Raw genomic sequence first — 15671 nt, forward strand, 5'->3', positions numbered from 1 at the left:
GTCGCTTTAAAATGCATTACTTACCTTTCTTTCCCGCTGTACTTCACCCCTCTTTGGTGCAGTCTGTGAGTTCCGTGTCATGTACCATCCTACATCTGGAGAGTTATATCACAAATGCAGAGAAACTGTGGACAGAGAAGTGATGTTCAAGCCTCTGACTCTGAGGTTGTAAAGTCTTATATAAGGCAATAGTGACCAACTTTAGTGACAGACACCCAGGAGATACGAACTTATGTAAGCGTAAAATATTTTCAATGGGGATCTAAATTCAAACGATCAGAAATCAAGATTACGTCTATTGTGTTGTACCTCCCTCTTCTTCAAAGGTCCCTTTAGTAAAAATGAGTGTCACCGTTAGTGTGTGAATCCTTTACTTTTATAACAGAATGATGTTGTTACTAAAGACCTGGAGGAAAACCCTCTAGGGTCGTGAAGTGACTCCGATCTTCACAGATCAACTGTCTTCAACTTTATGGAGCACTCGCTCTCATCATTGGCATAAAAACCTACAAAAAGTTCTTGAAATCTCTTTAATATGAATTGACAAAAGTTCTTTTTTACGCTTTTATACTAAGTAACCAGGAACTTATCTTGGCAATGGCACAGCCTTATCTTCTTCCACGGCCGACAATGGCCAACGTTTAGGGTCCTGCTTCGGGGTCCGTGGTTGGTGCGACTGTGTCACTTCCGTAATCTCTCCCGTTTTGTAAACCTATGTGTGTAATCGTCATGTCATTCTGACTTGAAGGGCAACAATTTAAAATAGGGGATTAAGGAGGATACCCTCCTTACTCCCAAATTCTATATACGGTGCCTAGATTTGGGTGTGGTCCCAAGACGTGCATGCAAATTAAGGGCCCCTTTTACGAAGTGTCGGTAAGCCCAACGTGGGCTTACCACTCGCTAAAAAGAAAGCACCGCCGGACTACCGCAGCAGCCTGGCAATACTTCCAACTCCCAGCGTGCTGTCATATCTGACGCTACAAAAAATATATATATTTATTTATTTATTTTTGTAGCACCAGTGAGTACCCAGCAGTAATCAGGCAGTGCTGCTCGCTGCCCGGTTATCGCCAAGTTAGCACGGTAGCCCTTACCACCACCTTAATGGGTGACAGTAAGGGCTCCCCCCCTCAAAATGGCCACATGGCAAGTGCTTTGCTTACCGCATGGTCATTTCCTGCAAAAAATAAAGACCTACCCTTTTTCCCGCTGCAGTAAAAGGGGGCCGTGGCATATATCAAAAATGCGCCGACACCAGCACAGCCCCCCCCCCTTTTGCCATAGCATGGTAAAAGGGGCCCTAAATGAATAACGATCTCAGGACCATCAATAACTGGGTGTCAATTGCCTATTATTGCAGTTGATTGACACTCATTGGAATTTCTGCGCTCTTCTATATGGCACTGCACCCAGTTTACAGCGCTGCGTAAACCTAGTAGCGCTATAGAAATGTCAAGTAGTAGTAGTAGTTTTCATAGCGGGTATCTCAGAAGGTGGCCCTGTGAGGGGAAGGGAGTGTCAGGGGCATTCCAAAAATGTACATGCTTAGTTCTAGAACACTGGGTCAGCACACCCAAGTTGGGTGCCAGCATTTACAGTAGGTATCATCAGGTGTAAGCCTGGTGCGGCATTTTGGGCATGCAAATTTACACTAAGCGAGATTTATTAACTGCACATGTATTAATTTGCTTCTTGATGTTATTGTAATTTGTGTTATATTCTCTACGTTGTTATGTTTTATTCATCTTATTGTTTGTTTGTAAGCCACTTTGAACTTGAGTCTCTTTTGGGCTAATGTGGGGTCTAAATGTCATGAATAAATAAAATAAATAAATAAATTCTATAAAAGGCACGCACGTGTAAATTACATATGGGGAATATAGGGGAATGGGAAATGGGCCTTGATATATCGCCCTTTTGTGTTTTTTGTAACTACATTCAAAGTGGTTTACATAGTATATACAGGTACTTATTGTGTACCAGGGGCAATGGAGGGTTAAGTGATTTGCCCAGAGTCGCAAGGAGCTGCAGTGGGAATCGGACCCAGTTCCCCAGGATCGAAGTCCGCTGCATGAACCACTAGGCTACTCCTCTATTCCTTACTCTTTGGGATTCCGGAATCTTGCCATTCTGTGGGGTTCTACGTGGAATGTTGCTACTGTTTGAGATTGTGCCTGGAATCTTGTTAATGGAACTTGAAATACTGCCTTTCTGTGGTTTTTGTAACTACTGTCGTTTACCACTGGGTAAGCACCACACGGTAGAAAACAGAAAATATTTTCTATGGTGTGTTTTTGGCGCACGCCGAATTCAGAATTACCGCTCAGGGCACGGGGTAGCCGGATGGTAATGCAGATTTGACCCACGCTGGACACCCTTAGCCCCTTAAATACCTTTGTACAAGGGCCCCTAAATCTGTTAGTGCAGTTTAGTGAAAGGACCCCTTTACGTTTTGTACTTTTGTAACCCACTTAGACTATAAAGATAATGTGGGATGAGTGATAAATGAATAAATAAAATGCCCATGTTTTTCCCTGCTGACTTTTCCCATGTTTAGATCCTTCCCCTATTTGTGGCTGCTACCTATACATGTATACCTGCTTTTATTTTTAGAATAGAATTTTCATCAGCAGAGTCTCTTCTAAACTTTTGCCAGAATTGTAAACATACCGACCCGGACGTGTTAAATTCACTTCTTATGTTCTATTTAAAATGGGGCTGCATACATATCAAATACTGAGCTAGAGGAGGGTGAAATGGTGGGAAGGCTAGAAACCAAACCCCACTGGTCGTGATATTGTAGGAATAACTGTCTTGCACCTTCTCACCATCATTATTTCACTCAGCACACACTTTCATCATTCAGTAAAGCCAGACTGACTATCACTAGCTTTCTGTCTCTCTCGTAGTTCTGAGAAAAACCACACGAAGATGCAGAATTAGTTCCACTAAATGTTTCTTTTATACTTCTTAAAGAAAACAGATATCATTTTATTGCCTTTATTTTTTTTTTTATAACTCTAAAAACTTAACATCCATAGAATTAATTTCATTGAGTTTCCTTACATCCAAGTGACATCGTCAAATGTAAAATACGCTTAAAATAGGAGTAAAACAGCAGAGATACTACAGCTGGATGAGTAGCCTAAAGGTTAGTGCAGTGGCGTGAGAACCTACTGAGCTGGGTTTTATTCCCACTGCAGCCGATTGCTAAACACATTAATGTGTAGCTCATTGCTAACTAGTTAATCATAAGCTGGATCTTAGGCTGTTGACTAAATTTCAGCACACTTCCTAGTTGCTCTAAGATTTAGAAACATGAACAAGGATTTAACTTTTCACGCCAACAATCATAGGCAACCTTTAACTCGATATCTGCAAAAGGAATACAGTTCAGCTGCGGATCCTGCCCCATGATTTCCTAAAAGCTTTGATCACTTCTTTGTTTCTTAGGCTGTAGATCAGGGGGTTCAAGAGTGGAGTTATAGTTAAGAAAATCAAAGACACTGCTTTATCTGCTTCAAAGGATACCATTGGGTTGGGTCGCAGATAGAAGAAAATCACTGTTCCAAAAAAAATCAGAACCACAGTGAGGTGGGAAATGCAGGTTGAGAAAGCTTTCATCCGTCCCGTGGCAGAAGGGAGTCGGAGTATGGTCATGATAATATAACAGTAAGATATAATTATGAGTAGGAGTGGTAAGAGCACTAAAATCCATGCATTGTAAATGAAAATCACCACATAGCCCACTGTGTCTGAACTGGCCAGCTTCATAAGCGGCATTGTATCACAAAAGAAATGGCTTAATTCATTGGACCCACAAAAAGAGAACAGGAATCCTGGGATTGACAGTGCCCATCCATTAAGAAAACCTCCTGTCCAGGATCCGATAGCCAGCTTTTTACAAAGGCTACTATTCATAATGGTACCATACTGTAGGGGGTAACATATTGCAAAATATCGATCAAATGCCATTACCGTTAGCAAAATATACTCCATGGAAGCCAAGAAATAAAAGCTACACAGCTGAGCAAGACAACTTCTGTACGAAATTGCTTTATTCCCTGTTAGAAAACCAGAGAGCATTTTTGGGACGGTTACTGTTGGATACCAGATTTCCAGGAAGGCGAAGTTACTTAGAAAGAAGTACATAGGGGTGTGAAGGTGCTTATTAATGCATACTATAGTAATTATCATGCAATTTGTCAAGATGGTCAAGATATAAATTACCAGAAACAATACAAAGTATAATATCTGTACCTCCCGGGAGCCCTGGAGCCCAAGGAGTATGAATTCATTAACGCATGTTTGATTACTGGATGGCATGATTGATCTGCAGAGATACAAAGACAGACAGATGGAACAATGTTGAGTATGGCATAAATTCGTATATCAACAATCAGTTAGACGTTGACCATGAATTTTAGAAATACTTCACAACAGGCTGTCTTTTTTTGTTGTTCTACTTGGACAATCCTACTTCCAAGAATTATATTAAAACTTAAAAAAAAAAACAACAAAGAAACTGAAATAGATAAATGTGAAAACACGGAATGGGGGAGTAGCTTAGCTCTTAAAGCAGTGGACTACGATCCACCAATATGAGTGTTCAAATCCTTCTTCCTCTGATTGATCTGAAGTACGACAATATGGAGCCATTTTACAAATGTGCGTAAGGGACTACATGTGTGCAGCGCATGTCAAATCGGCATTGCCACCCTGCTAGCATGTGTGCCTGGTGGTGCCAAAAACCCATGGAAGAAAATCATTTTCTATTTTCTACCACGGGGGAGTTCCCGGTGGTAATCAGAAGTTGATGTACTCTGGTTACAGCTTGAGACCTTACCACTAAGTCATTGGGTGACGTTAAGAGCTTAGGTCGTAAATAGACGTGTTTTGGTTTTCATTTTGCCACACATCCATTTCCCGGCCCAAACCCTCCCCTCCTTTTTTTCCAAGCACGCTGGAGAAATGGTCTAGTGTGCATGCAATACACGCACCCACACTACCGCAGGCCACGTTTTGGTACTCCTTTGTTAAAGAGCCCATAAATCTTCCTTTGCATTAGGTCTAAATTTAGACTTCAAGCCTTGTTTGGGACGAAAATACTATACCTGTATGTAGCACACCTTCAGCCCAGGTTTAGACAGCTGAGTTATTAAACGTAAGTTAATCATAGAACATGATGGCTGGCAAGGACTATAAGGAACCTCTGTTTTTCTCGGTGTGCTTTCTTGTTCTGGAAAAAAAAATCAAATTGATGAATGTAGCTTTGATGTAGATTAGAAATCCCTTTGATCACCCTGTACTCTTCCATCTTTAATTTTTTCCAGAAATTTCAATCTCGATTATGCAAAATGTGTATTAAAAGTCACGATTAGCAAAGTATATTCAATTTTACTTGCCAGTTTGCCATCATTATTTCAATGTTTGCAAAGTTTTATATTTTGAATTAGTATAGCACCAAACTCATTAGCAATCCCCCTCTGAACTCTAAAGCGTAGTGCTCTAGAAGGTGCATTGATCCTGGATAACATCGGAGCTCTTTTAAAAGGAATCTAAAATCCACAGATTGCTACACTAGTGGGTATGTCCAGCGGTCGTCTTGAGCTACCTGATTACTGCTGGGTTACCACCGGAGCCCTGGCCGCCTTCTAAATAGGAAGCAATAACAGCTCCAGCAGTAAATGGCTGTGTGGCAATTTTTTTGTGTACCTCACGGCGATTTACTGCCCTTGAAAAAATAAACCCTTTTACCAGCTATGGTAAAAAGTGACCTTGGCGCATGGCTGCAGGCCACTGTTTACCACCGCTTGGTGAAAGGGTCGCTTTATGTTTTGTTTATGGTAATGCTATCATCACAGGGCAGCATTTCTGACCCTGAAAGTTACCACCACTACAGAATCTGGAGATAGAATGAGGGTCAAAATATAGTATGGGAGGGTTTTCTCTTTCTTTGCTGGAATGATATGGGTTCAATATGTATTATTTCATTTAATTAAAATATATATATATATTTTTCATTTTGAATAAAAAATAATTAAGGGAAAAGAAAGAACAACTAACATTTAAAAAAAACTGAAATATAGAATAAGGAGTAGAAAAGCAAGGATCAAAATTAAATCATTCAGGAGATAATTCTATAAAGAAGCTGTTAACATTTCCAATGCTGAATATGTATGTTTAGGGGGTGGCTGATGTGGGGGAAGGAATCGGGGGGACCAGTGTTATAGGGTGAAAAGATTGAAGATGGGAAATGTCATTGGGGTGAGGACTGGAGCACAGAGGGGAGATCAGTATAAAGATTGGGGCACACATGGATCATCAGGGTGAAGATCAAATCAAAGAGTGGGGTATTGGGGTGAAGATTGGTGACATTCAGCTGGGATCTGCCAAAGTTTCTTATGTGGGTTCTAGCTGAATATTGGTAGGATCTACATAAGGACCAACGACCAGGGCAGGTTCAGTCATACCTGGATATTCAATGCCGGTGTCCGGAAATAACCCGGGCACTAAATATCTGGGTCTAATTTAGCCAACGACAGTCAGGGCTTTAAAAACCCACTGACCATCCCTGGCTGAATACTGGCTAGATTATAACCGGTGCTAGAAAATAAAAAATATTTTCTAGCACCAGAAATGGCATACAGCAGACCCAGAACTACTGCCGGGCTCCTGGGCGAGTCCAGCGCTATGACCGATTTGCCTAATGCAAACCCAGCAGTAGCCCTGCTGCCATTTTGCAAAAGAGCCTCAAGGTAAGGTGCCAGGCATAGAGTCAGAAATAAGTAGCAATGTTCATTTAAGGTGTGTGGGAGTTCTCCACCTGTGTTCCAACCATCACGGGTGGAGTACTGATACTGTGATTTGAATAGTGAGGAAAGGAGTTCCATAAAATTTGCCTCTCCCTTGTCATTGAAACTGTAGTATTGCTCACTCAACTTTGATCGTAGGAACACCGGTACTGGATTCCTACATGCCTAGGAAATATTAACTGATTTTTTACATGGGGTGGTGCTATATTAATACGTGACCATATCTTGACAAAGTTTCGTTGACTACAGATGTGATCCCACTGAGATCAACCTAATGCGAGCTAACCAAGTTCTGAAAATTGAAACGTGAAGAAATTTAGTCATTTCCACAGAAGAAATGTATCCCTCGCTAACATCATAGCGATCAGAACAGATGGCTGGATTAGTATCTAAGTATTACCATCTGCCACTGTCCATTTCATCAGCCTATACATTTCTCATTTTAGTTATATTGCGTGATTATGAGATTCTGTTCCAGGAAGTTCTGCAGACACTATACAGATGTTCAGTGTGGAAAAACAATAATCTTTCATTGCAATTGGCAGAATCTAAGCCAACAGATGAGCATTATATGGTAGATATACTTTAAAATACCAACACTTACAGAAATCATACTTTCATCAGAGCAATTGAATCAGATAAAGAAAGGAAGGAAAGTTAGGAATTAATCTAAAACCATATCATTCGGATTTGGAGATGTGGCAAACATTAATCCTAAAAATATTACCTTTCATACAGTGTCTTAAAGGAAGGCACTTTATAATTTATTACTCACCTTTCACTCCTGCCGTACGTCATCCCTCTTTGCTGCAGTCTATGAATTCCTTGTTACGAACCAGGGATGCAAGTAAGCTATGAGAAAAAAGGTGCTCCTGTTTGAGATTTTATAAGGCAGGTGTAACCAAATTGCAATGTCATTTATTGAAAGGTACCCAGGAGGAACAAACTTCTGTAAGCTTCAGATATTTTCACATGGGGCTCTAAAATCACACAATTATAATTGCCAGCCTGGTCACAAATCAAGTTTAAGGTCTAAGAGCTTTATGGCATAAGTTTTGCTGTTCTTTTTCCTCCTCCTTTTCGAAAAGTTTCTCTTACACAAAGATTTGTTTCCATGGGTGTGTGCCAAAATGAAAGGCTTAGAATAGACCATTGTAGTTGGCAACCTCAAGAGGTCACATCAGCCATTTTTAGTCCAGTAGGACCATTATTGAAGGTGAAAGTAAGCCTGTGGGGGGCTTACAGGATGTGTGTTTGGTGGTGGGGAGGGGCTTCCAGAGGATGCAATATTCTTTGGGGGGGAAGAGACCCAGGAGGGGGCAATGTTCTTGGTGTGAGGGAGGGGAGGATCTAGGGTTGGTTTTTGGCTTTGGAAGGTGGAAAGAGAGAACACAGGGGTCGGTCCACAGGGTGGCTACAAGATTAGTAAGCGGTCTTGACTGCAAAAATTATAGGGACAGGCTTATGAACCTCAACAGGTATACGCTGGAAGAGAGGAGGGAGAGAGGAGACATGATAGAAATGTTTAAATATCTCAAGGGCATTTATGTACAGGAAAAGAGCCTTTGTCAAATGAAGGAGAGCTCTGGAATGAGGGGGCAAATGACAAAGTTAAGAGGGAATAGGCTTAGGAGTAACCTAAGGAAGTATTATTTCACAGAAAGGGTGGTGGAGGCGTGGAATGGCCTCCCGGTGGAGGTGGTGGAGTCGAGGACTGTTCCAGAATTTTAAAAAGGCATGGGATAAGCATGTGGGATCGCTTAGGAACAGGTAGAATTGGGGGTTACAGAGGATGGGCAGACTGGATGGGTCATAGGGCCTTTATCTGCCGTCATGTTTCTATGTTTCTGGCCTGACCTGAAGGCTATGTGGGTTCCAGCTGATATTCAATATTAGCACCCACATAACTAAATGGGCATTGTTAGGGTTATTTTTTATGAGCTGAACATCACCAATACCTGCATAACTTCCGACTTGTCTCCAAGTCTGTTCCTGGACTGCCCCTCTGCTGCCTGCATTCACAAGAAGATATTAAATGGTACAACTGGGTTAAGTACAATTGGATGTCTCATATACATACTGAGAGTCATTTTAGAACAGAGTGCCTAGGTTTGGAGGTAGAGCAGGCACCTAGAGAATTTCAGGCCTTTATGTCTGTGGGGCTCATTTTCAAAAGAGAAAAGCATTTTAAAAGCAGCATAAAGAAGCATTTGGGAGTTTTTTTTCTCTCAAAAACGTCCAAATCGGTATTTTCAAAACCTATTTTCCAGACGTTTTTCTATGCAGTTCACCTGCAGTATGTCCAAATCTCAAGGGGGCACGATGGAGATGTTAAGGGCGGAACTTGGCCTAAGATCTGGACATTTTTCAGACATTAATAGAACAAAACAAAAACATCCAGGACTAAAACTAAGATGTTTTGAGCTAGACTTGTTTTTAGAACGAGTAAGCCACAAAAAAGTGTCCTAAATGACCACTGAAGGAATAAAGGAATGACTTCCCACTGATCACTGACCCCCTCCCACCCCCTAAAGATGAAAATGAAACAGTACATACCAGCAGTACCGTAGCGAGGGTGCCTGACACCCGGGGCGGGTTGCCGCTGCGCACCCCCCCCCCCCCCCGGGTGCAGGGCACGGCGCCCCCCCCCCTCCGGAGCACCCCCCCGAAACGCACCCTACCTTTCAGCGGGGGGCAGGCGGGATGGCCGATCAGGGAACCAGCGAGCCGACACCCCCCCAGCGCGTGCAATCGGGGCAGACCGCCCCACCGCCCCCCCTTCCTACGCCACTGCATACCAGCCTCTATGATAGCCTCAGATGTTATGGCCAGTCCTATTAGAGCAGCAATCAGGTCCCTGGAGTCGCCTAGTGGTCAGTGCAGTGCGCTGTGGAGAAGGGGACCCAGGCCAATAATCTATCATAACAGTTACACTTGTGGTGGAAAGTGTGAGCCCTCTAAAACCCACCAAAAGTGTATTGCACCCACATATAGGTGACACCTGCAGCCATAAGGGCTATCGTAATGGTGTACAGGTGGGTACGGTAGGTTTTTGGTGGGTTTTGGAAGAATCGCCATATAATATAAGGGGGTAATGGTGAGATGTGTACCTGGGAGATTTTATGTGATGTCTACTGCAGTGCCCCACTGCTCTGCTGAGATGATTTTTTATTCTTTCTACCTCAAGTGATTGCGTATTCAGATTTCTGTTAACCCAATGTTGATCGGATAAAAGTGCTTAATATTGGTGCTTTTTAGGCCCTCTTTACTGAGCTGCATTAGAGGTGCGCTAGCATTTTTAGCATGTACTAACCATTAGCGTGCTAACTGTGTACACGCCCACAATATTCCTATGGGTGCCTACACAGCACATGCTAATTTTTATCAAGCACTAAAAACTCTAGTGTACCTTAGTACATAAGTATTGCCATACTGAGAAAGGCCAAAGGTCCATCAAGCCCAGCATCCTGTTTCCAACCGTGGCCAATCCAGGTCACAAATACCTGGCAAGATCCCAAAACAGTACAAAACATTTTATACTGCTTATCCCAGAAATAGTGGATTTCCCCCAGTCTATTTAATAACGGTCTATGGACTTTTCCTTTAGGAAGCCATCCAAACCTTTTTAAAACTCCGCTAAGCTAACCGCCTTTACCACATTCTCTGGCAACGAATTCCAGAGTTTAATTACACATTGAGTGAAGAAAAGTTTTCTCCGATTTGTTTTAAATTTACTACATTGTAGCTTCATTGCATGCCCCCTAGTCCTAGTATTTTTGGAAAGCATGAACAGACACTTCACATCTTCCCGTTCAACTCCACTCATTATTTTATAGACCTCTATCATATCTCCCCTCACCCGTCTCTTCTCCAAGCTGAAGATCCCTAGACGCTTCAGCCTTTCCTCATAGGGAAGTCATCCCATCCCCTTTATCATTTTCGTCGCCCTTCTCTACAGCTTTTCTAATTCTGGGTTAGCACCGGCTGCAGTCAGCAAACCGCTGATCACTTCTGGCTGAATTTCACAATTATTAGAATAAGAGCCACTTTACATGCTTAAGAAAGCAGTTAACAGGTTGAAACGGTTCAGACACTATGGGGGTTTTACACTAAGGCATGCTGGCGTTTTTAGCACATGCTAAATTCTAGAGACACCCATAGGAATACATTGGCGTCTCTAGCATTTAGCGCACGCCTATCTTAGAGCGGACTAAAAACACCTTAGTAAAACACCCCCTATGTTAACAATTAAGGCAACATAATAAAGAGGCTTTTATGTGTCATGTACCAAGGAGCTTTTCACATTTTGGAAGTAATTCAATATTGCTTGTTCAACGTCTAAAGCTAGTTTTACAAAGTGTTTGTTTTTACAAATGAGTATGTGTGCTGTATGAGATATGTGTTGAGGTGTTCCACGGATAAGCACATAAGCACCGCCATACTGGGAAAAGACCAAGGGTCGTTCAAGCCCAGCATCCTGTCTCCAACAGCGGCCAATCCAGGCTTCAAGAACCCGGCAATCCCCTCCCCCAAAAATAATTTTTTAATAATGCTCAATGGACTTTTCCTTCAGGAATCTGTCCAAACCCCCTTTAAACTCCGTAAGGCCAGCTGCTGTCACTACTTTCTCTAGCAACGAGTTCCAGAGTCCAACTGCACGCTGAGTAAAGAAAAACTTTCTCCTATTTGTTTTAAATCTACCATATTCTAGCTTCATCTTGTGTCCCCTGGTTTTGTTGTTGTTTGAAAGTGTAAACAAACGCTTCACATCTGTCCGCTCTACTCCGCTCATTATCTTGTAGACTTCTATCATATCACCCCTCAGCCGCCTTTTCTCCAAGCTGAAGAGCCCTAACCTTCTCAGCCTTTCCTCATAGGGAAGTCGTTCCATCCCTTTTATCATTTTCATCACCCTTCTCTCCACTTTCTCCAATTCTTGTATATCTATTTTGAGAGGCGGCGACCAGACTTCGACATAATATTCGAGGTGCGGTCGCACCATGGAGCGATACAACGGCATTATAACATCCTTGTGTTTGTTTAACATCCTTGTGTTTGGGTAGATTGTATTTTACACTCACACATTTTCAACTTTTTCAGAGCAGGAGTAAATTTGTACTGGGGGATTTGCACACTATTCGGTGCCCGGGTTCAGGGTATCTGTTTTAAAATAAGGAAGAAGAAAATCCAGCAAGGAACAACCAACACAAAAGACCTAGGTCCTCAATGAAGATCTTTTATTTTATATCCAATAAAACAGTTCCAGGAACTTGACACAGACCGTGTTTCAGCAGTGTGTTGCCTGCATCAGGAGTCCAAAGTTCAAAGACACATCAACAGCATAAACAAATTATATGTTTCTTTGTTTCTCACACAGGCATCCAGTTATAAAATTAGTGCACAAAAGGCATACTTTATCTTGCAGGAATGAAATCAGGTTACATTTGAAGAAATATATTTTCAATCGCATTATGAAGGTACAATCATTTTTATTGGTCAGAATGATTTCGTGGAGAACAACAGTCTGGAAGATCATTTACAATGAACTTCTCACATGAACGCCGGAATTTGACTCTCATGCATTCATTATAAGACTATGGGGCTTGTTTTCAAAAGAGAAAAAAAATGTCCAAAAATGTCATTAAATCTGCATTTGGATGTTTTCCTCATCCAAACAGCCAAATTGGTATTTTTGAAACCAATTTTTAGCCATCTTTCTGTGAAGTCTGTCAGAAGTGCATTCAAATCACAAGGGACATGTCAGGGGTATGTTAAGGGTGGGATCTGGGCGTTCCTAACACTTAGATGTCTTTCTGCCATAATGGAACAAACCAAAACCATCCAGGGCTATAAGTTGGACGGTTTGGTCTAGACTTAAAAAGTGCCCTAAGAGACCAGATGACCACTGAAGGGAATCAGGGATGAGCTCCCTTTACTCCTCCGATGGTCACCAACCCCTCCCACCCCCAAAAATGTGATTTAAAAATTTACCAGCCTCAGATGTGATACTCAGGTCCATTAGAGCACAACAAACTCTAGCAAATAGCCATTTTTGCAAAAGAAAGATAGACGTTTTTTTCTGTTTTGAAAATGGCTATATTCCCCACTTGAAGTTTGGACATTTTTAGCAAAGTTGAGCTGAGACGTCATATCGAAAATGCCCCTCCCGCGTGATCCAACTGAGTGTCATGCATGTGTAAAAAGATTGTATTTGGGCGCCCTTGACCAGTTTTCCAACATAGTAGGGACACTTCCTTGAAGACTCAGTGACATTTCCGAAACTAAATGCTAAAGCACCGACAGTGTTATTTCCACAGGGGCCCTTTTTTGAAGGCGCAGTAGGGCGACCGCGGGGGCAGTGTACCTCAAAACAGCACTACTGCCCGGACACTCCCAGACACCCGGCGGTAGTTCTCATCACGGTGTGCGCCGTTTCCCACGGTAGAAAATAGTTTTCTATTTTCTTACGTGGAGGGCGTTCCTGGTGGTAATCGGCAGCGCAGCCACATTGGAACACGCTGCCCGATGACTGCCAGGTTAGCACGTGAATCCTTACCGCTTCCTAAACGGGAGGCGAAAAGGCTCATGCAGTAAATGACCACGTGTTAATTTCAAATTAGCGCCTGGCCGTTATTGCTGCAAATGGAAAAATCAGCTGTTTGCGGCCGCGTTAAAAGGTGGCCGGAGCACGTGGGGAAAACAATGTGCTACAGCTACCGCTGGTCATCATTTAGCACACCTCATATTTCCTTAACAGTTTCCATTGGGTCAACATTCTAAGCCATTTAACATTGTTATCCAGATAAATTACTAACCAACACTGACCAGGGATATTCAGAGGCTCTATTTTTACAGACTACCTCAGCACTATCCAGATAGAGCTGGGCTGGTGCATGGCAAGATGGGGGTACAGCTGATAGTTATCTGTAATGTGGCTACACTTAGACTGTTATCCAGATAACTACCTGAGTAAGGTTAGACCAGAAAAAATTGCTGTCCTAACTTTGAGGTCCTTGTAATAAAGAGCGTGAACATGGGCATACTCATACTCAAAGTGATGGGGCTTTCGGCAGGGCAGTCTAGTGTAGATGCAACTTTTTGAAAAAACAAGTTATTTGTATGTATCTTCCACATTTAGGTGCATGATTTTATACTATCCATTAGGCTGGTTTCAGTGTTCATGCTAAAATTATGTGTATGTGTCCGGTTACACTAGTATTCTAAAAAGGAAAGAAGGGGCCTAGCTTCCTTTATAGAAAAGGATCATACCAGATGTACTCTAGGTGTCTCTATAGAGTTACCCTTTTATAAAATGTCCCCCTCCATTACAATGTTGCTCATTGGTAGGCAGTTAACAACTGGCTACATCTTATGCAGTTCAGTAGTTTTCAAATCGTTTCCCAGTTGTACGAAGATTTATAGACATGAACAAAGAACTCTACATTTCACACCGACAATCGTAGACAACCATTTACCCGGTATCAGGGAGATGGATACAGTTCAGCTGTAGACCTTGCTCCATGACCTTCTTAAAGCTTTGATCACTTCTTTGTTTCTTAGGCTGTAGATCAAGGGATTCAAAAGCGGAGTAATGGTTACAAAAATCAAAGATACCGCCTTATCGGCTTTGTAGGATTGCTCAGGTTTGAACCGTAGATAGAAGAAAATGACCGTTCCAAAAAAAATCAAAACCACAGTGAGATGGGAAACACAGGTGGAGAAGGCCTTCATCCGTCCTGCGGCAGAAGGAAGTCGGAGTATGGTCATGATAATGTAACAGTAAGATATAATTATGAGTAGAAGGGGTAAGAGCACTAAAACCCATCCATTGTAAATGAAAATAAACACATAGCCCTGTGTGTCTGAACTTGCCAGCTTCATAAGTGGCATTATATCACAGAAGAAATGGTCTATTTGATTGGACTCGCAAAAAGAAAACAGGAATCCTGGGATTGACAACGCCCACCCGTTAAGAAAACCACCAGTCCAGGATCCAATCGCCACCAGTTTACAAAGCCTACTGTTCATAATAGTGCTGTACTGCAGAGGATAGCAAATAGCGATATACCGATCAAATGCCATTACTGTTAGCAATATATATTCCATGGAGCCCAAAAAACAAAAGAAATACAACTGAGTAAGACAACCTCTATGGGAAATTGTTTTGTCCCCAGTTAGAAAACTAGAGAGCATTTTGGGTACAGTTACTGTTGGGTACCAGATTTCCAGGAAGGCAAAGTTGCATAGAAAGAAATACATGGGACTGTGAAGTTGTTTATCAATTGTTACTACAGTAATGATCATGCTATTTGTCAAGATGGTCAAGAGATATATTACCAGATATACCACAAAGTATAATATCTGTAGCTCCCTTGAGCCGGGTAACCCAAGGAGTATGAATTCATCAATGGAAGTTTTATTGTTGGTTGCCATGATTTATCTGAAGATATACAAAGACAAACAGATGAAACAATGTTGAGTAATTGATAGCTATTCAGTGTTTAGGTATGCTTAAGGTGTTCGGGATGAACATTTTCATTCTGTTTAGGGATCCTATTACAAAGATACATTAAAATAGGTGGCAATAAGTGCTCCTGTAGTAATGTTAAAAAAATGGCCGCCTGCTAACAGTAACCTTAGCACACAATATAAAATTGGCATTTTTTTTGCAGCTATAGTAAAAATGGACTTTGCACGTAGGCGAGACTTGCTGACCTGAGGCATGTATACCCTGGAGGAAAGGAAAAACAGGGGTGATATGATACAGACGTTCAAATATTTGAAAGGTATTAATCCGCAAACGAACCTTTTACAGAGATGGGAAGGCGGTAGAACTGGAGGACATGAAATGAG

General features: G+C 41.9%; 2 protein-coding genes across 2 annotated transcripts; both read right to left on the reverse strand.

The window, feature by feature from the left end:
• Window positions 1-3396: 3396 nt before the first annotated feature.
• Window positions 3397-4329, reverse strand: LOC115457159 (olfactory receptor 6F1-like). The gene has a single exon (XM_030186584.1). The coding sequence runs from the start codon at window positions 4327-4329 to the stop codon at window positions 3397-3399; it is 933 nt and encodes a 310-aa protein (XP_030042444.1).
• A 9989-nt stretch (window positions 4330-14318) lies between these two features.
• On the reverse strand, window positions 14319-15251 carry LOC115457160 (olfactory receptor 6F1-like). The gene has a single exon (XM_030186585.1). The coding sequence runs from the start codon at window positions 15249-15251 to the stop codon at window positions 14319-14321; it is 933 nt and encodes a 310-aa protein (XP_030042445.1).
• Window positions 15252-15671: the final 420 nt, after the last annotated feature.

This window comes from Microcaecilia unicolor, chromosome 14 (assembly GCF_901765095.1).
Source record: "Microcaecilia unicolor chromosome 14, aMicUni1.1, whole genome shotgun sequence".
Lineage (NCBI taxonomy): Eukaryota > Metazoa > Chordata > Amphibia > Gymnophiona > Siphonopidae > Microcaecilia > Microcaecilia unicolor.